The sequence below is a fragment of the Castor canadensis genome, chromosome X (assembly GCF_047511655.1).
Source record: "Castor canadensis chromosome X, mCasCan1.hap1v2, whole genome shotgun sequence".
In the NCBI taxonomy this organism is placed as follows: domain Eukaryota; kingdom Metazoa; phylum Chordata; class Mammalia; order Rodentia; family Castoridae; genus Castor; species Castor canadensis.
The window spans coordinates 116,984,752-117,006,195 of record NC_133405.1 but is presented as its reverse complement, the minus strand read 5'-3'; the positions used below and the strand labels follow the sequence as shown (position 1 = coordinate 117,006,195).

Genomic DNA, 21,444 nt, shown 5'->3' with positions numbered 1-21,444 from the left:
ATCTAATTAACTTGGGTATGATAAAGGCATCTCAAATTTAAGTAATTCAAAACATATCTTGCTATCAATTTTCCAGACTTGTTATTTCCCTAGCCTTCCCCATTTCAGTTAAGGAGCACAATACATCTCTATTCTGTGGCCAATCCTGGAAGTAATCTTTAGTTTCTGTGCTCATTGCCCACATCCATTATAGTTGTAATGTCTATTGTTATCTCCAAATTGTATAATTTGTATCATTACCTTTGTTAAAACTTTGAGTTTGGCTAATATCAATGCTTGCCTGCATTACTGCATTAGACTTCAACCTTTTAAAAGTACTATTGCCCTATTTTCATTCCATTAGACTATTTTTCACATAGTAATAAGATGAACTTTTAGGAAAATGTGTGGCATTCTATTAGTGTCTTACTAGTTTTCTAGAGTTGCTATAACAAATGACCATGAACTGGGTGACTTAAAACAATAGAAATTTGTGCACTAAGAGTTTTGGAGACTAGAAACAAAAAATCAAGATGTTGGCAAGCAATGCTGTCTCTGAAGCATGCTAGGGATTAGCCTTCCTTACCTCTTCCTGGCTCCTATTATTCACCAGCAATCCTTGGCTTTCTTTGGCTTGTTGATACTAAATCCAATCCCTGCCTCCCTTGTCACTTGGCTTTCCTTCTTGTGACTGTGTGTTTATATCCTTACAAGGACACCAGTAATTGGATATAGAGACCACCCTAATCTGTTATGACCACATCTTATAAAAATCATATCTGCAAAGACCCTGCTTCTACATAAAGTCACACATATAGGTTTTCCGTGTTTAGATTTTAACATATCTTTTTGGGTAACACAATTGAACACAAAACATGCCTACATTCATAAGGCTTTTAGTTACTGTGTTAAACATACCTGATAGAAACAATATAAGGGATGAATTATAAGTTTTAGTTTATGGTTTCAGTGGTATCAGTCCATCATGGCAAAGGAGGGTGTGGTACAGCAGAACAATTCATGTCATGGCAGCCAGGAAGCAGAGAAAATGGAAATATAGAAAGAGTCCAAAGCAAGATATGGTTTCCAAGGGCATGCCTCCAGTTGCCTGTTTCCTCCAAGTAGGCTTCATCTGCTACCTTTGATCACTTCCTAATAATGCCATCATGTTATAAATCTATCACAGAATTAATCTGTACATTAAGCTGGAGTCTTCCTGTTCTAATCATCTCTGGAAACCTCATAAAAGACACCCAGAGATGTGACTTACTTATCTCCTAGGTGTTCTTAATACAATCAAGTTGATAATTAAAATCACCCATTATAGTTCCATACTTTAAACTTTGAATGGGTTTTCATTACAAATAGAATAAAATACAAGCTGCTTACTTTGATCAATAAGCCCCTATATGAATTGTCCCCAGCCTTTTCTGTTACTATGGCCTTTGCATATGCTCTTCCCTCTTCCTGGAATTTTACCCCATCTTCTCATGATTTAAGTCCCACATTACAGGTAACTATTGTAGACATCAAAATGGTAATGGCTATACCCCAATACTATCTTCGCAATATGTGTCATTAACTGAAGTACACTACTGGTTTGTGATTTTCCTGAGAAGAATGTAAGCTTGTTGAAAAAGAATATGGGTCTGTCTTATTTCTTATTATGTTTCCAATACCCCAGTGTCTAGGACAGCACATATGTTGGTCAATGGGTTTATATTATAATTACAACCCCAAAGAGGAAGATGATATGTAGAAGACCTAAGAAGATTCTGAGAAGTAGTGGCTTCCCAAATGTCAATTTATGTCTAATTCTCTGAACTTCTGGGAGTGATAAGAATTGATGAGCAATACTTCTGGATGTGGTGATAAGAACACTCAATCTTGGAAGTAAATGCTTAGAAGAACCCCAAACAAGAAAAATGTATTTTAAGCACTGGGAAGTTAAGAAGCAACCAGATCAAACAGGCATCTGGCAATTTATATTCTCTTTGAGGAGATAGTGCAGCTACTGCAATAAAGAAGCAAGAGCCTGAGGTAGTGAAAATCTTTGACCTGAGTGACTATTGCCAATATCTATTTGAAAACCACATAAATATCACATGCAAAGAATTTCAGTTTATGCACAAACTTTGCAAGAACGTACTTTCCAGAGAAATATTAATATTGGCTGCTAGTGAAAATTTTATAATTAGAAGACATAGATTGTATTATACTTGTATGATATTGGGAAAGATACTCTACATTGACAAAAATAGCATATGCCCTATTGATATTTGTAAGAATTAACAACATAGTCTAAAATACTTAGACACCAACCTGACATTTAGTAAGTGCTCAACAGAGGCCAATAGTTGTTATTAATAAGAATTGAAAAAAGAATATGCCAGGTAAGATTTGATCCCATATATTATACCCCAATTGTCTGCAAATGTAATAATAAACAGAATATTTCTGTTAGTTTTCTAGCTTCCTGATGGTACTGAAATAAATTTTCACAACATTAGTAACCCAAAACAACATAATTTATTCTCTTACATTTCTGAAGATCATAAATATGAAATAAAATGTATAGGGCTGAAAACATTTTATTAGAAGGACTTTGTCTTCTGGTGGCTATAAGGGAGAAACCATTACTTGAATCTTCCACCTCTTAGTGGTTGCTGACATTCTTGGGCTCCTGGCTTCATCACATAATATCTACTTCCATCATCTAATGACCTTTCCCCCAATTTTGGCACTCTTGTCACATTTATAAGGATCCTTGTGATTACATTGTGCTCACCTTGTAATCTAGGATAATCTCCCCCTCTAAAATTCCTTAACTGAATTCCATATGCAAAGTCTCTTTCTCCATGTAAGTTAAGATGTTTAACAGGTCTAGGGGTTAGGACATGGACGTATTTGGGAGTCATTACATCATCTAGTACAAATGAACTCACTCTTTAAATTTTAACTGTTATTTTAAAACAAATACAAAGTTTTTTATTGATTTTTCCCTCATAAGAGCATTTTCTTGTTCCACTGGCTCACAGAACAAATGCTTAAATTTGTTTCCCTGGCAGCTTCAGTCATTATATTCTCACTGAGTAACCCCTGGTAACTCTAAAACACCATTTAAGGTGACTAGATTTACTGTATTCTATGCTCTCAGAACTGACATTTTTCCAAAATAAAGCTAATTATTCTAACTAGTGATTATGCTCATGACCTGAGGAGACAATCCATGGCACAGATCGTTTGGCAATATTTGAAGACATTTTTGCTTATGACACTGGGTGAAGGTGCTGCTGGCCTCTAGTAGAGGTTGGTAAAGAGTAGAGACCATGGATGCTCCTAAATATCCTCCAGTTACAGGACAGCACCTCATAACAAAGAATCATCCACACCAAAATGTTAATACTACTGGCTGAGAAACCCTGTTATAGGGATCTTTACAAAATGCCATTGCTTGGAACTTCGTTTCCAAAGTGTGGTGTATGGATCATAAGCTTTGGTGTCATTTGGGTCAGTAGTCTCTTTGAAAGCTTCCAAAGTGAGCTGAATACGCAGCTAAGGCTAAAAAGCATTGCCTTAACTTTTCTTTCACTATTCTACCCTCCTCGAAAGTTATTAATTGGAAAAATGAAACAAAGAGTTTTTGCCTCAATCAACAAACATTCTATAGGAAGCTCTAATTAACATAAAGTCACATTTATTGAGAGCTACAATAAGTTTCTTCAATGTATTGAATTTTTAACATACAGAATCTGTTAAATATATTGGCAGGAAGGATTCACAGAGGAGGGCAAATCCACTCAGTGAGGATCATGTTTGCTGCATGCAAGAATGATAATGGAATACATTTGCTTTTCCTCCCTGGCTTTGTCATATGCCTCATTCAATCAGCTCATTTCAGAATCCAAGTGTCTTTGGTATAAGCTCTTGTAGCTTAATTACTGTGGAGAGCATGACGTATACCAAAGGCATAAGAAAGGTGAATTAGAAAAGTGGCAGATGGATACTGTGCGGTGTTTTTATTTATGCTCTCTATTCTTGTGCACAGTGCACTTTCCATTTTAGCTAGTCAGTTTTATCCATTTACTGGATTTTTTCATGTCACCAAATAAATATGACTTGTATTGAGTTTCACAGAAATTTCTGGCAGCATATGAAACATTTCAATTCCTCCAATAGTTCCCAGTAATTTAAGCTTGGAATTATTATGCATGTTAATTCAGTTAAGACTATAACTATCAATATAGTCCTGTAAATGCTTTGTGGCTTATAATACAAACCCAACTAGGCAGCAGTGTTTAATGCTAATTTGTACATTGTTGTATTTGATTTTCACAGCAAGCTTCTGAGGTGAAGACCTGCCCATTTTATGGATGAAGGAAATGAAATATGGTGATTTTAAGTATTACTAATTTGTCCAGATTTGAATAGATGATAAGAAGTTGAGCTTGACTTCATTATATTTCTTTGAGTCTGTCTTTGTAAACAAGCATCAGTGAGTGCCGGGTTTTTGTAAGCTATAATTGACTACATTAAGCAATCTTAGATTTTGATATTACAACCTTTTTCTCAGGAGATTCATCCCATCCACCATTACCCTAAGATTAGGAGTTCTGCTTTTTTGCCACTGAGAGAAAGATCTAGTATCTTTAAATACGCTTAGTTGCTCTTGATGATAATGTTATGGAAATTGACTTCATGCATCTTTGCAATTTCACTGATCTCTTATTTACCTGCCTTGAAAGTGTCTTTATGTTGTTTACATGGTTTCTTATTAAAATCCCATGATGCTAAAAACTGACTACAATATAAAATCTTATCCAAGGTCATTTATCAAAAGTTATTTTAAAAATTTTAAAAGATGCATATAGTGTGTTGTGAACAAGTTCACCCCTTCCATTATGTTCCCTTAACTCCCCTCCCTCCTTTCAAATGGTATTTGGTGGGTTTAGAATGCTACCTCCATCACACACATATAATGTATTTTAAACCTCTTCACCACACAGTACACTCTCCTATCTCTCTTCCCCTTTCCACTGATTGTACCCTCCTGGTAGTCACCTTTTACATTTTTTGCTCCATTTTCATCATTATTATTATTATTATCATATAAGTGAAACCATGCAATATTTGGCTTTTTGAGCTTGTCTTATTTTGCTCCAGATGATAATCTCCAGTTCATCCATTTTCTCCATTTTCATGCAAATGAAATAATTTTGTTCTTTATGGCTGAACAATACTCCATTGTGTATCAATAATAATACTTTTTAAAATTGAAAAATTAAAAATTTTTTTAAAAACCCCAGTTAAATTTGAATTTCAGATAAAGCAACTAATATTTTCCTATAATATGTCCCAAATATTACATGGGACATGTTGCATAAGACATACTAAAAAACTTATTAGGTATCTGAAATTGAAATTTAACCAGATATTCTATGTTAAAAGGTTTCTTTAAAAATTTTATTGAATATTGGCAAATATTTAATTGGATGTATATTTATGAAGGATGCTATTATATTGTATATAATGTGGAATGATTGAACCAAGCTAGTTAACATATCCATCATCTCTACTACTTATTTAAGTTTTCAAAAATGCTTTCCTTATTCCAAAAATGATTGTAATTAATGAATGTAGTGTTAAACCATAATTTGAAGGAAATGATTCATTATGCTCATAAAAATATAAAGTGAACATGTGTCAAATATTGTGTTTACACCACTAATCACATGGAAACTATAAAAGATGTTACAGCTAACTTGGAGGAGTTGATAACTAAAAAATTATAGACAATAAATGAATTTTGAAATGTGTTGACCAGAACAAGTCTATCCATAGGGTAATAATCACTTGTATTGTAGCAGACATAGCTGTTTTCCATTTCTATGGATGAGAATTACTTGCATTGCAATAAGCTTTCTAGATGTTCACTTTATTGTTAGTCATAAAATAGCCTATTTCACAGCTCAAATTTTCCATTGAAAGGATATCCAGTAATCTCTATTGCTCATTTCTGAGTCTCAAATGTTCCTTAAATAGTATCATGTGGATGCATTTTCTTGCATATCTCATTTACTGTGTATATAGAATTCTTTCAATTATCCAGTAAATATTTTCATAGGGCCTATTATTTACTTGGGTATTATAAACAGACCAGGAAATATGTGTGCATATGGGTGTGTGTCTGACTGTCCACTATTTTTTTATTGTCAGTTTTTTCTATTTATTTTCTTTATTCATTTATTCATATGTGCATACATTGTTTGGGCCATTTCTCTCCCCTGCCACCCTGTCCCCTCCCTCTTCCTCCCACTCCCCTCGCTTCCAGGAAGAACCTGTTCTGCCCTTTTCTCCAATTTTGTTGAAGAGTAGACATAAGCAATAATAAGAAAGATGTACCATTTTTGCTAGTTTGAGATAAGGATAGCTATACAGAGAGATTCCTAGCATTGCTTCCATGCAAATGTGTATTACAACCCGAACTGATTAATCTCTATCAGACCTTTATACTACTTCTCAGTCACCTTCTCATATTTACCTCTGTCATTTTAAGGTTACTATATTAACTCCTCTACAGTGGGCACAGCAATCACTTTCAGGTTTTGGGTTTCCTACCTTTCCCTATTCCTCCTGTATGGGTTCTCCCCTTAGTGTGTGACCAAAGTCTAATAATACTACTGCATTTGTTTTTTTTTTTTATTTTTTTTCCTTTTATTCATATGTGCATACAATGTTTGGGTGATTTCTATTGCATTTGTTTTAGATCTAAATTCCACATATGAGGGAGAACGTATGATATTTGGACTTCTGAGCCTGGCTAACCTCGCTCAGGATGATGTTTTCCAGTTCCATTCATTTACTTGTGAACGATAAGATTTCATTCTTCTTCATGGCTGAGTAAAATTCCATTGTGTATGAATACCACATTTTCTTAATGTATATTGTGTGGATGTTGGATGAAATATTTAGTAGACATCAGCTAGGTCCATTTGATCTATAGTATGATTTAGATCTAGAATTTCTTTATTGAATTTTTGTTTGGATGACCTATCTATTGGTGATGGGTGGTATTAAGGTCTCCCATTATCACTATGTTGGAGTCTATATATGCTTTTAGGTCCTTCAGAGTGTGTTTGTTGAAATTGGGTACACTGACGCTGGATGCATATAGGCTGATAATTGTTATTTCCTTTTGGTGTATTTCTCCTTTTATTAGTATGGAGTGTCCTTCTTTATCTCATTTGATCAATGTAAGTTTGAAGTCTACTTTGTCTGAGATAAGTATTGTTACTCCTGCCTGTTTTCAGGGACATTGGCTTGGTAAATTTTCTTCCAGTTTTTCATCCTAAGCTGTACTTATTTCTATCAATGAGATGGGTCTTCTGTAAGCACCAAATTGTTGGATCTTCCTTTTTAATACAGTTTGCCAAATGGTGTCTTTTGATGGGGGAATGAAGTCCGTTAACATTCAATGTTAATATGGATAGGTATGTGGTGATTCCTGTCTTTAGTTATTTTTGTTGATTAAGCGTTTGATTGTGTGTAGCTGAGTTAATGTTACTCTCTGATTACTTGTCTTTTCTTCTCCTGTGGTTTGATATTGCCTGTCCTCTCATGGTTTTGTTTGCTTTGACTTTCCATGTGCAGAATGGCCAGTAGGTTTTTTTTTTTTTTTGCAGTGATAGGAATCAAACCTGGTGTCTTGTCCATCTAGGACACTCTACCATTGAACTACATCCCCAGTCCTTCAGAACATATTTTAATTAGATTCTAATTGCTATCATAGTGTTTATATTAGTGACCTATTAAAATGGAACTTATAGTTGAAAATGTTAGAAATTGTTATATGGAATAAATATTTTGCACAATGTGGTTTATCAGGATTATGCAGGTTAAAAATATTTTTGACTTAGAGAATTAAATTATTCACTGAAGCATTTTCTAAAGGAATTGTAAACTGGGACAAATATATATACACTATTATAAAAAGAAATATATGTTCCTTTTGCAATTCAGAAAACATATAACAATATGGAGAAAAACAAAATCAGTATAATTACTTACGATACTAAAGTTCATATGATATCCTGTGCTAGAGCTCTTTTTAATCATTTTCCTGTCTTCTACACCACTATTATTTATAAGAATCAAAGCATTGTATTCTGCTTTTATCTCTTCACATTGTATTGCAACTATTTTTATAAGTGATTAACTTCAAAAATGTTTTTAATAAATGAATAATATTCCATATTAGAAATATTCTCTAATTTATTTTAATACTCCTCTATTTTAATAAATTGAAAATTTAATAATTTTATTAAATATATTTTTATTCAAATGTCTGTTTGAATTAGTGAATAAAGTGGTGTATTAGTTGCCAATTGCTATATAACAAATTACCATGAGTTTTCATATTAAAACTACACTAATGTATTATCACATAGTTTCTTTGGGTTAGGAGTCTGGCTACAGCTCTGTTCTCAGCTCAGTTTCTCATAAAACTGAAATCAACCTGTGAGCTAGGACTTAGGTCTCAACTAAGACTTTGGGTCCTCTTTTATACTTATGTGGATTTTGGCAGAATTCACTTTCTTGTGGTTTTTAGATTGAGGCCTGCAATTCCTCTAGGCTGCCCGCCATTACCTGCTATGTGGCTTCTTCTACATCATGGCTGTTTTTTCCTGAAAGCCAGCAGGGGAACATCTCAGTTGCTTCAGATTTCTCTGGCTTGTACCAATAACTTCTACATCCTCTTTTAAAGAGCCACCTGATTACTCTGGGTCAATCAAGGATGATCTTCATTTTGATTAACGTTAAAGGATCTGATTAGTGACCTTAATCATATCTACAAATCCCTTCTTGTTTATAACATTACCAACCTAATTGCAGGCATGACATTCATAATATTTATATGCCCTGCCAATACTCAAAGGAAAGGGGATTCTACAAGATGTAAATATAAGGGGATGGGAATCTCAGTGGTCACCTCAGAAATTTTATTACAACAGGTGGATTTCTAGAAACAGTATGATAGAGTCATGGTATTTAAATATTTCAAAGGTTATATGCTGAAAAATTGATTTCCCATAAAACTGTACCAATATTCATTCCCACCATCAGTTTTATGAACATACTTGTTTTACTGTAGCCACCATCAACATAATAAATTATCACTTAAATAACTTTGATTGTTTTTTCTTTTATATTTATGCATGAATATACCAAGTTATTTACTATTCATTTTATTTATTAATGAAGTTGATGATTTTAATATTTAGAGAATATGTCTTCTGTACACTCTGTATTCCAATTGTCCATTCTCTACATTCATTCCCAATAGGTTTGTGGAAGATTTTTTTATATATTTTAAGAGTACTAGCCTATCAAGTATTTGTGCCAATTGATAATTTGATTTCCTATATAATATTCTTCTTATATTCATGTTATAAAATTTGAAATTCCTGTTAGGACTCCTTCCAGTGTTTTATGATGGGGAATCCCTCCTTATTTAAAGAACAGTTGAGTAATATACAGCATTCTTTGGAATTTCATGGTGAGTTTTTAAAATTTAAAAGCTATTAACTGTATTTTAACATGTGATATGATGTGTGAGTCAATTTTATTTACTTTGAATTGCCATTTCTAAGCACAATTTCTCAGTTCTTTATCATGTACTTTTTAGTATTCTTTTGTCTTTTACAGTGAAGTATATACCTTTCATTGATATGTCTAGCAATTTTATGATCTTTATTTCACTGAGTCTAGAATTGCAATATACATTGATAATCTTACAGGACAAGTCCTACTTAACTTCTTTTTCCTAAATTTCTTCTTTATTTTTCTATTCAAATTTTAGACCTAATTTATCTGAAAATACTAGCAAAATTTCATTTAAGTTTAAAGGATAAGTGAAATTCTTTATTTGGAAAAAAATTCACTTTTTGCCAAAATTGACATAGTAAACAATATTTGCATTTTATGCTACATTGTTTGTGCTTTTAGTGGAATAAAATTTTGTAAGTTTGTAAAATTATGACCTACAAATAATGAAAATTTTGAAGTTTTTTTCCTAATATTTATGTTTTTGCCATTATTTCCCCTATCTCTTTTCACATCTTAGGGATTCCAGATCAAAGCTAAATAATAATGATTACAGGAACTATCCTTGCCATTGTAATTGTAGCCTTTAAAGTTGATTAAATTTCTTATATGAGTTCTACTAGCTTATTTTTTCCATTTCAAGTTTTCTGTATTTTTACAGCCATTACTATGATTATCTGTTTCTTACAATAAACTCTGTTCCATAAAAATTGTGAAAATATGAGTATCTGTGTTGTTTGTTGCAGTCAACATTTTTGGGAGTTTATACATTAATACCATTTTGAGTTTTGAATGGTTTCAACTTGTTCAGAGTAGTATTCTGTTCACAAAATTTTGGTAACTTGTATTCCCAGAAAATCATCCATTCTGTATCATTTATATATCTAGTAAAATTCAAAGTATTATAAAAATTTTATGCCATTGTATATTTTATAACCAATTTCTTTTAATTTTGCTTATATCATTGGTTGTACTTTCTTTGTTGATTATATGACAGATTGTCCAATACTTTAAATACAGAGGTGGTTTGATACTTAGTTTTGTAAACATTATTGGCTTCTGATGTGCTTAAGGATAAGGCCGGAACTTCTCGACAGTTGAGAAAGACCTCTCCTTTTTGAATTCATCTATACCTTTTCAGCTTCACCTATTCCACACAGTAGGCATGAAAATTTTCCTATGTTGTCTGTGGAGACTGCTCCAGTATGTTGGTCTGTAGGACACTCCATAGCATTTTGTATCAGGATGTTCCAAAGAAAACTCCTAATTCTCAGGACAATATTTAAATAAGGATCACACACATTTTTTAAAAGGTCATTAGTCTTCTGAGTATCACATTTTTTCCCTTCTTTAGGGGAATCTGCTGAGAACCATATGACTGTAGATTTTGTTGACACCTTGACCTTTTAGTCAGATGATAAATTGGCTTTTGGAGAACAATATAGAAGTTTGGTTATAATGAACTGAACAGAGCTATTTCAAAGGAAGAAGTCCAAATGACAAAAAAATTCCCAACATCTTTGGCCATAAAAGAAATGTGAACTAACACCATGTTATGATTACACCTTACTCCTGTTAGAATGGCTTCCATGAAGAACACACACAACAACAAATATTAATGAGAATGTAGGGAAAACAGAATGCTCAAATATTGGTGGGAATGTAAATTAATACAACCACTATGGAAAATAATGTGAAGGCTCCTCAAAAAACTAAAAAGGGAACTTCCATATAAGCTAGAAATTCCATTCCTAAGTATATACCTGAAGGAACGTAAGGCAGGTTACAACAAAAGCAACTGCACACCCATGTTTATTCAGCATTACTCACAATAGTTAAGCTATGGAAACAACCAAGATGCTCCACTATTGATTAATGGATTAAGAAAATGTGGTATATATATGCAATGGAATTATATGTGGCCACAAAGAATAAAATTTTGTTATTCACATGTAAATGGATGGAACATCCTAAAATCAATGAACCAATTACAAAATGGGCAACTGAACTAAACAGAACTTTCTCAAAAGAAGAAATTCCAATGGCCAAAAAAACACATGAAAAAATGCTATCTCTAGCCATAAAAGAAAGGGAAATCAAAACCACACTAAGATCCCACCTCACTTCTGTTAGAATAGCCATCAACAAAAACACCACCACCAACAGATGTTGGCAAGGATGTGGGGAAAAAGGAACCCTTGTACACTGCTGGTGGGAATGCAAGCTGGTGTAACCACTCTGGAAAAAAAATTAGAAGCTTCTTAAAAATCTAAACATAGATCTACCATATGATCCAGTAATCCCACTCCCGGGGATATATCCAAAGGAATGCAACACAGGTTACAACAAAGGCACCTGCACACCCATGCTTATTGCAGCACTATTTTCAATAGCAATGTTATGGAAACAACAAAGATGCCCCACTACTGATGAATGGATCAAGAAAATGTGGTATTTATACATAATGGAATTTTACTCAGCCATGAAGAAGAATGAAGTCTTATCATTTGCAAGTAAATGGATGGAACTGGAGAACATCATTCTGAGGAAGGTTAGCCAGGCTCAGAAGACCAAAAATCATATGTTCTTCCTCATATGTGGACTTTAGATGTAGGGCAAATACAGAAATGTGGTTGGACTTGGGTTGCATGACAAGGGGAGAGCACATATGGGAGACAAGGGAATATGTAGAAAACCTAAAACATGAAAGCGTTTGATGTCCCCACTCCAAAGGAACTAACACAGAAACCTTAAATTGACAGTGGTCAACATGAGAAGGGGATCAAGAACCAGTTTAAAGATCAGTTAGAGATGAATCAACTTGGGTTGTAACACATTTGTACATGGAAGCAATGCTAGGAATCTCTCTGTATAGCTATCCTGAACTCAACTAACAAAAATGCTTTGTCTTCCTTATTATGCTTATGTCTTCTCTTCAAAAAAATTGGATAAAAGGGAAGAACACATTCTGCCTGGAAGCGAGGAGGAAAGTAGGGAGAGGGTGGGGGAGGGGACTGGGGGGAGAAATGACCCAAACAATGTACGCACATGTGAATAAATGAATAATAATAAAAAAGACTTAAAGGAAAACCTTTAAAAAAAGCCCAACAAAGTTATAACTCCATTTTTAAGTTTAATTTTCCTCAGAATAATAAAAAAAAATGGTTCCTAAAGTAAGAGAGAAGGTTCCCTGTGACTAATTTTAAATATCATGCCTTTTAGTAAGTTTCCGTTGTAGAATCTGGCAGAAATTCTGTTTATCCTCTCCATAGAGAAGCTATCTCACAACTTTAACATTCATTGCTTTATGTAAATTCAGCACTAGGAAAAATGTTTTATTTGTGTCATGCACAAATGGATACTAATTTTTTATTAGAGTGAAAATGTGTTGCTTTAATCTTAAATATAGTAATGTCAAAATGTTAAGGATTGAATCAAATAGACTGGGTCATTTTTTAGTTTAGTTAATTATTACATAAAAGGCAGGATGAAAAGATGATATAGGAAAAGAGCTAGCATTTTAAAGCATTTACAATTAGTTGAGTATGGTGGTTCACACTTTCAATCCCAGCACTCAGGAGGCAGAAGAATAAAGACCATTAGTTAAAAGTCAGCCTTGGTTACATAGTGAGACTCTGTCCCCAGAAGACCAAAAAACTCTATAATTAGTTTTCATCTTTTAACACTCTAATAGTTACCAGAAAGATAATTATTTTAAGAGTTGTAAAACATTGAGGTAGGTACTTGCTATCTCATGTTGAAAGAAAATTATAAAAATGAAATAAATATGACAGGTAGTTATGTCTATGCTTTGTAGATAAGAAAACTGGGGTTATGAATATGAAATAACTTGCTTAGCCTAGTACACAGTGAGACTCTTTTTTTTTATTTGCAGAATTCATAATGAGACTCTTTCTTAATCCAGTTTTTTCTCATTCTAAAACTTATTCTCTGTACTTTTTAAATAAAATAAAATAGACAAGTGAAGCTTCCCTCCACTTCACTTCCAAATTTACCTTTGTTTTCATCCACTTGAACTTTTCTGCCTGCAGGAGGGCATATCTCAATTTCTCATACTAATATCTCCTGCTTTCTAACTTTACCTACTTGCTATGATTCTGTTTGTCATTTGCTTCATTTTACACATATGTCTGGTCTCCCTCATCCTCAAATAAAGTCATCCCCCAATTTCTTTACCCTCAGTTATCGACTCTGACTCCTTCCACTTAAAAACAAGCAAATAAAGCTTATTTTCCACCTTAACATTTTTGATTATGCCCCAACGTGCCTAATGAAAAGATTACCTACCTATTATCAGCACAGTCTTCTAACTCTGAAACTGGTTGTTTGTTTTTAATTTCATAATATATACACTCTCTTGATTATGTTCTGAAATATTCTTGCTTGTTTCATTGTCCCAAGCTCTTTCTGATTCACATTCCCTTGATTTCACTTGCATGTTCCATAAATATCTATAGGCTCCTAGTTTGAAAATAAAGGCCATCTTTTCTTTCTCTACACTTCCCTTTATCCTAATTTATAACTTTCACATCAACTACAATCGTAATGTTGGTATCCTCTATCTCTCCACTAAGCCCTTGGATAATATTTTTAATTGAATCCCAGACTATTCTAAAAGGAAATTCTGTATGCAATTTAAATTCAACATGGCCCAAGCATAAGATTGTTTATTTGTATATTTCTATACTCCTATTGCCCCAAATGTCTTGTGTATTTACATATATTGGCAAATTTATGGAAATACATTTATATAATATAGACCTCATTTCTCAAACTATATGTTTCACATCTACTTTCTTTTAATGCCACTTCATTTAATCTCACTGCGTTCTGTTTATTTCCAAATCTATTATATTCTCTGAGTGTTTGCTGCTACTCTGTTAATGATGAGTCTCTTCCTCTTCTTTCTGTACCATTGCTTCCTAACTAGCTTCTTCCACTTTCATCCTATGTTTTATAAAACAGCTCAGATGACTGTCTAAGAAACACCCATTGGTTCACAATCATGTATACTGCAAAGAATTCTTAATTGTACAAAAGGGAGGCAAACAGAAACTCAGAGAAATCATTATGTATAGCCTGAAGAAACATATTCAATATATACATATATATATATATATATATATATATATATATATATATATATACATACAGTATCCATTATTAAAGAAGATAGAAAGTAAAGCTGCATGAAATGCCTTGGATAATGAATTGTGATAAATGATGAGTAAAATCATTTAAGGAGGCATGAAGGAAAAGTCCCAATTTTTTATCTAATATATCTTTCTAGTAAAGTTCTACATTGACATCTTTAATTTCTGTCATTACTGTTCACAAACTATAATCTAATTATATTTCACTCCTGAAACTTTCCATTTCATATCAATGTTGTTGAAGTTTCCTCTTATTGCTACAAAAATTGTTACCAACTTCAATGGCTTCAAACAACTTAATTTTAGTTTATAATTCTGGAGTTTAGAAGTCCAAAATAAGTCTTGCTAGGCTAAAATCAATGTGTCGGTAAACCTATATTTATTCTTGAGGATCTAGAGGATAAGCTGTTTCCTTAACTTTTCTTGCTTTTAGGAGCCACAAGCATTCCATTGCTCATGGTCTTTTTTCTTCCACTTTCAAAGTATTTCACCTGAAACTCTGTATGTCTTCTACCTCTATGTTTTCTTGCTGTGATTCTGATTTTTCTACTATCCTTTTATAATTGTGTAATTACTTTACACATACCTGAATGATCATCTCCCAACTCAAAAGCCTTAATACTATCACATATACAGTCCCTTTGCTATGTAAGGTGGCATAGATACAGGTTCCAGGGGTTTGGATGTGGATATGTTTGGTAGGGTGTCATGTTTCTGCCTATCACACTGCATATTTCACTTCTTAATCCTGGACCCAGAATTTCCTTTCCCTTAGAAATTTCCTTTAGAAAGGGAATTCTCATGACCTCATGGCCTAAATAAAATTCTTTTTCTTTTTAGAGTTCTTTTCAATGACTTCACCAAACCTAACCTATACCAGAATTAATACGTTTCTCCCTTTAGTCCCTCAGCGTATTATACTCACTATATGCCAACAGGACCAGTCTAATTAAGTAGGTTAGCATTTGTCTCCTTTATTGGTCTGTGAGCCTTCTTTACTAGAGTGCCTTGAGTGTTTTTGTGTCCCCATTGCTTCATGGAGCAGCATCTTGTAACCAGTGTAGGCTCGATAAGTGTTTATCAAATGATGAGTTTGAATGCCAAAATTGAACTGCATGTACTAACAGCCACTTTCAGTCACTCATTTCCTCACTCATTGATTTACTCATTCATTCATTTTATTCAGGTAGCATTCAGTGAGCATTGAAAGCAAAAGTTGAATAAAACAATTCACTCTGCATAGGCATCCAGTCTAGTAAAATAGACATAAATAAAGACATAAGCTAGTAGCAGGAGATAGGATGTAAAAAAGCTTGTATATTCAGGAAATTTAACAGGAAGAGGATGTTATTTGAGTCTATGATATTATTTCTATTATAGTATACTAGAATATTATTACTATTACTAATAAGAACAATCAACTGCAATAACAGCAGTACCTTTCATTTACTGAGTTCCTTTTATGTGCCACTCCTGGTCTAGGTATTATGGCATATGTGCTATCATAATACTTATTTTGCAAATGAAGAAACTAGTTACAAAGAGGAGAAGTTATTTGCCCCAAACCACACAGCTGACAGGTGGCAAAGTTGGGATAAGAACCCAGGCAGACTTATTGTTCTTAAGCACTATGGTGAAATCATCCTGCATATGATTAAGTGGTGGTTTATGTGAAGTCCAGTGGTGAATGGTATTCTTGACAGGAAATAGGTGAGTAGTCTTTTAAAATTAGTTCACTCATAGTATGAACTACTATATGGCAATAAGAAAATGAGAACCTCAGAACTTGTTTATAAAGTAGCCCCTCCATAGTTTCACGTTTTAGAGTTTCAGTTATCCACAATCAACCATGCTTGGAAAAGTCCACAAGTAAATTATTAACGAGTTCTATATTGTGTACTATTCTGAGTAGTGTGATGAAATCTTTCACAGTCATGTACACTCTCACCTGGAATGTGAATAATCCCTTTGTCCACCATATCCACACTGTACATACTACACACTTGTTGGTCATTTTGTAACCATCTCTGTTATCATAATTACTGTGGTGGTATCACAACCCTTATATGACTGTGTATGTCATATATGTGACATATATGACTATATGTCACAATATCCACACTATTCATCTCACTTCATCTTATCATGTAGGCATTGTATCCACCCACATCATCACAAGAGGAGTGACTATAATACAATAAGATATTGAAAGAGGGAAGTTATATAACTTTTACTGCAGTATATTTTCATAATGTTTATGTTTGATTTCTTACTGCATCTAATTTATAAAGTTTATCATAGGCATGTATGTATAAGACAAAATATAGTATACAATGTACTTGGTACCATCTACGATTTTATTTATTTATTTATTTATTTATTTCCATCTGTGATTTCAGCCATCCTCTGGAGGTCTTGTAATATATCCCCTACTCATTAGTGGGGATTACTGTATACAGTTTGCATTGCTCTTTCTGGGCAAGAATTTTAATTTTGCTAGCAGTACAACAAAGCTTGTATATCAATGGCTAAGCATATTTAATTTGTCTTTCAGTTTAAGATATAATAAATTTCCTAGAAGAAGTTTATAAAGATTATTATGGATTAACCAAGACTTTAACTCTGTGAAATGCTATGCAATTCTTTGTTGTTGTTTTCCCTAATACACGGAGTTTTAAGAGATTCAATTAAGGATCTTGATGTTACCAAATTGATGCTTTCCAAACCAATTTAACTTTAAGAAATTGAATTGCAAACTAGCCCGTATACCTTATATAAATGAAATGAGTACGAAAATAGTATTTTGAACCAGAGTAATGTAATAAGATAGTTATGCTGGAAGGTTTGCAGTATATAGTTGGATACTGGAGTTTCTTGAGCAGATATGATTTCACTCACACTGAGAAAGGAACTGATTTTCACTGTTAACCTAAAGGCTGAAGGTAACAACTTGAAGATTTCCGGCAGCTCCAGTTAGTGAGGTGGTTGGATCTTGGGTCTTGGATTTTGGGAATTCATGACTCAGGCTTGCCCTTTACTGTGGCAGTTTCCCCCATGAATCTGGCTGTTTGGATTAGGGTTCATTTATGTCTTTGTGTGAACCCAAGGTCCTTGCTTAAAAAACTGAAGCCAGCTATCATCATTTAAAAGTGTGCTGAAGTTAAAATAGTTTATTCTCAATATTATTTTTATAAAATCTCTGTTTTACAGACTAAAATGACGATGGTGACACTTTGCTGCTAGTGAATGAATTTTGATTTTGTTTTGTGAATTAAAATGTATTTTTAGAGACTTTCATTAATGTGAACGAATTAATCATTTAAAATATTCAGAGGAGGACTGGTAGAGTGGCTCAAGTGGTAAAGTACCTGCCTAACAAGCATGAGATTCTGAGTTCAAATCCCAGCACTACCAAAAGAAAAAAAAGAATTTATTTTCTCTAGCCGGGCACCAGTGGCTCATGCCTGTAATCCTAGCTACTCAGGAGGTAGAGATCAGGAGCATCGCAGTTTGAAGCCAGCCAGGGCAAGTAGTTCATGAGACCTTACCTTGAAAAACCCTTCACACACAAAAAAAAAATAATAGGGCTTGTTGAGTGGCTCAAGGTGAAGGCCCTGAGTTCAAGCCCTAGTTCCGCAAAAAAAAAAAAAAAAAGAAAAAAAAATTCAGAGGTATCTGTGGCTTTGGGAAAAAAATGTAACTTTCAAATCACCATTTCAGCTTCCTCATCTTTAATAAAGTCATAGTGGTGGAAGCTCTATATGGTCAGTTCTCAAATGTCATGCAAAGAAACTTGTGCTGTCATGTGTGGACAAAATATTTGATCTGTGGTGGTTGCAAAGGACTAGTACGGGGTGAGAAAAATCGGGGTATGTTAGTCAAAGAGTACAAACTTGGAGTCATAAAATGAATAAATTCTAGGGGTCTAATATACACCACAAGGACTCTAGTGAATAATATTTTATGATATACTTAAAATTTGATGAGACATAATAACTATGTCAAATGATGCATGTGTTAACTAACTTAATTTTGGTTATCATTTCATAATGTGTATGTATATCAAAGCATCACATTGCATACCTTAAATATATGTAACTCTGTTAATAATATCAAAAAACTGGAAAAAAGGTGAGTTTCTGAGAAGAAAAATGTGCATTTAGTTAATTTCAAGTGAAATATCTTTACCTTCTGGAAACCCAAACACTAATGTAAAATCCCTTCTAGTATTCCTGTATCTTGCTGAGAGTTTTGTTGAGTTAGAAATGACATACATTTTTGTAGATTTCATTTTGTAGCTTCGTCTAATAGAAGTGAAAGTCTTAAAATTCTACTGAAGTGTCTTTTTGAATTTTTGAAAGAAAGTTGCAAAATTGTAAATCTTTAGAGGCATATAAATTATGATTTCATCTTGATTAGAAGGAATAACACTGAATAACATTACATTCTATTTTAGCATGGGATATTTAAAAATGTCAAATTTGGCAATTCATATTAAAAATAAATTGGTAGTGAAATAAGTACTTTGGCAAGGATTGTTTCCATCTCTTTAAATACAAGTGGCAGACTGGAATATGACTAAAGTTGTATAATGCCTGCCTAACAAGCATAAGACCTTGAGTTCAAACTTTAGTACCACAAAAGAAATACAAATAGTTTTTGTGAATTAAGAGAAATTCTAAGCCTTAAGCTAATATAAGAGTTTAAAGCATTTTGAGAAATGTATAAAGACATAATTTTGATAATACTAATTTTGATTTAATGTAAGAATTACACAAGAAAATATAAAAGAGCTCTTGTTCATGTCCTTTCTTTTTGTGTAACTCATTTCTCCAATCACCCCTGATCAAAAATTGTATAAAAAATCTTATACTATTGCTATATATCTTTAAAAATATATGTTTTCTTTTTATCTTTGCCTTAGGGAGCAGCCTTTAAGAGCTGGAAGATGAAAGCTCCGATTCCACATTTGATTCTCTTATATGCTACTTTTACTCAGAGTTTGAAGGTTGTGACCAAAAGAGGCTCTGGTAAGAACAGTTTCTCCTTTTTTTCTCATTTTAGTGGCTTACAGTGAAGGTGCTACATTTATACATGGGCCATTTTTGTTAGGTTTAGAAATGCTGGGAATCTACATTCTGGAGAAGTTGTAGGTGTGTGGGTAAATAGTGGTGTGTATTAATATGGAATTATAAAATCAAGTGGGTTGAAATGAGCATGGTTTAGAGTGTTGATTACTATGAATTAGAGTGGGTTCAGTACCCAAATGTGCATTTTGATTTCTTTATATAGTATGATTTCAGCATTCTTTTACCATTTCATTGTCATTTTTTAAGGAAGGTACTTTTTAAAGATTGTACTCCAGCTAATTTGCTGAATTACTTGGAAGTATTTAAAGAAAGCACCAATGTTATTGAAGAAGATGTCATGAGACACACCATAAAATTTTAGTAGGGTATATAGAAATATGGTAGAATGATAATGAAAAGAACTGTTAAATAGATTAATGTTGAAACTTACAGAAAGCTTTCCACATTATCTGGCATCTGAGTTTGAAATTAACTGTTGATACTTGGAATTAAAAGTGTCTAAGACAATTGAATACATATTAATGTGCAGCTGTATTTAGTAAGTCACTGAAAATATTCATACTTCAGGTGAGGTTATAGAGCTTTTGAAGTTACAACTTTTAGTTACAAAGGAAGAAGATGTGCACTGTATTTAGCTGCTAGAACTAGGGTTTGTTCTCTGTTACTTCTAGAGAGATAGTGGAAAAAAAGAAAATGAGTTAATGTCTAAGAACCTACAGAGTTTTGTGATATCAAGAATTATATATTTGGAATTCAGAAAGGGAAAGGAATGAAAGAGTTGAGACTGGACTGTGCAGCAACTATTGTAGTCCTTTAGATTAAGAGGTTTCAAAGTCATTTGATGATATAATGAAAAAGGCTACATGCAAGGGAAATAATGAGTACTTTTGCTCTCATGAACCTCTTATGGGGAGAAAGTCTGGGGAGAAATTGGGAATGGCTTTGTTTATGGAAAAGGGCTCTGTGCAGAGTTGAAAATAAAAGGTATTTTACTGAGGTTGTTATTGGTTTTGGAACATTACAGCTGTTATATGTACCATTTATGTGGTTGTAGGCAAGAAAAAAAATAGTGTTTTTAAGATTACACATTATTTCATCTATTTTTGGTGGATATTTGTAAATGGAAGAAGACTCTAAGGTGGATTACCATTATTGATTAAATCTTAAAAACATAATTTTTCTGGTTATTATATACCTAGTTACATAAAATCTGTTCTTTCACTTCTTTTTGTGTATGTTACACCTATGATTTATTAATTGAAATGCAAATGTGACCATTTTCATCATAAAATAGTGGTAGTAGCTCTATTTTTGGGGACAAAAAGGTTTTTTTACTCAAATTGGGACATTGTATGTTTAAGAAGCATGGAGCATACCTAAAAAGGTGGCACAACTGAAAATTCACATCACCTTCTGCTCTAGAGACTTTGGAAAAACTCAGTAATCTGTTTCAAATTCCAGTTTTATTTTTGATGACATAAATATAATTATTTTAAGAAGGTGTTCTAAAATGCCATCCTAAGTTACATGGAAATTCTAAGACTTTGCTCTCTTCAATTTATGAATGCTATTGTAACATACTGACTTGTCACCTTTCA

General features: G+C 33.2%; 1 protein-coding gene across 4 annotated transcripts in view; it reads left to right on the top strand.

The window, feature by feature from the left end:
* Positions 1 to 21,444, top strand: part of Il1rapl1 (interleukin 1 receptor accessory protein like 1) — a 1,357,677-nt gene that overhangs the window by 179,885 nt on the left and 1,156,348 nt on the right. For 3 of the 4 annotated variants that reach the window (XM_074063978.1, XM_074063977.1, XM_074063979.1), the window contains one exon: positions 19,681 to 19,786. In XM_074063978.1, coding sequence (XP_073920079.1) covers positions 19,705 to 19,786 — 82 coding nt within the window. In that variant the 5' untranslated portion in view covers positions 19,681 to 19,704. Of the gene's footprint in view, positions 1 to 9,430; positions 9,536 to 19,680; positions 19,787 to 21,444 lie in introns of those variants that run through there. The other variant, XM_074063976.1, reaches the window with a different exon arrangement.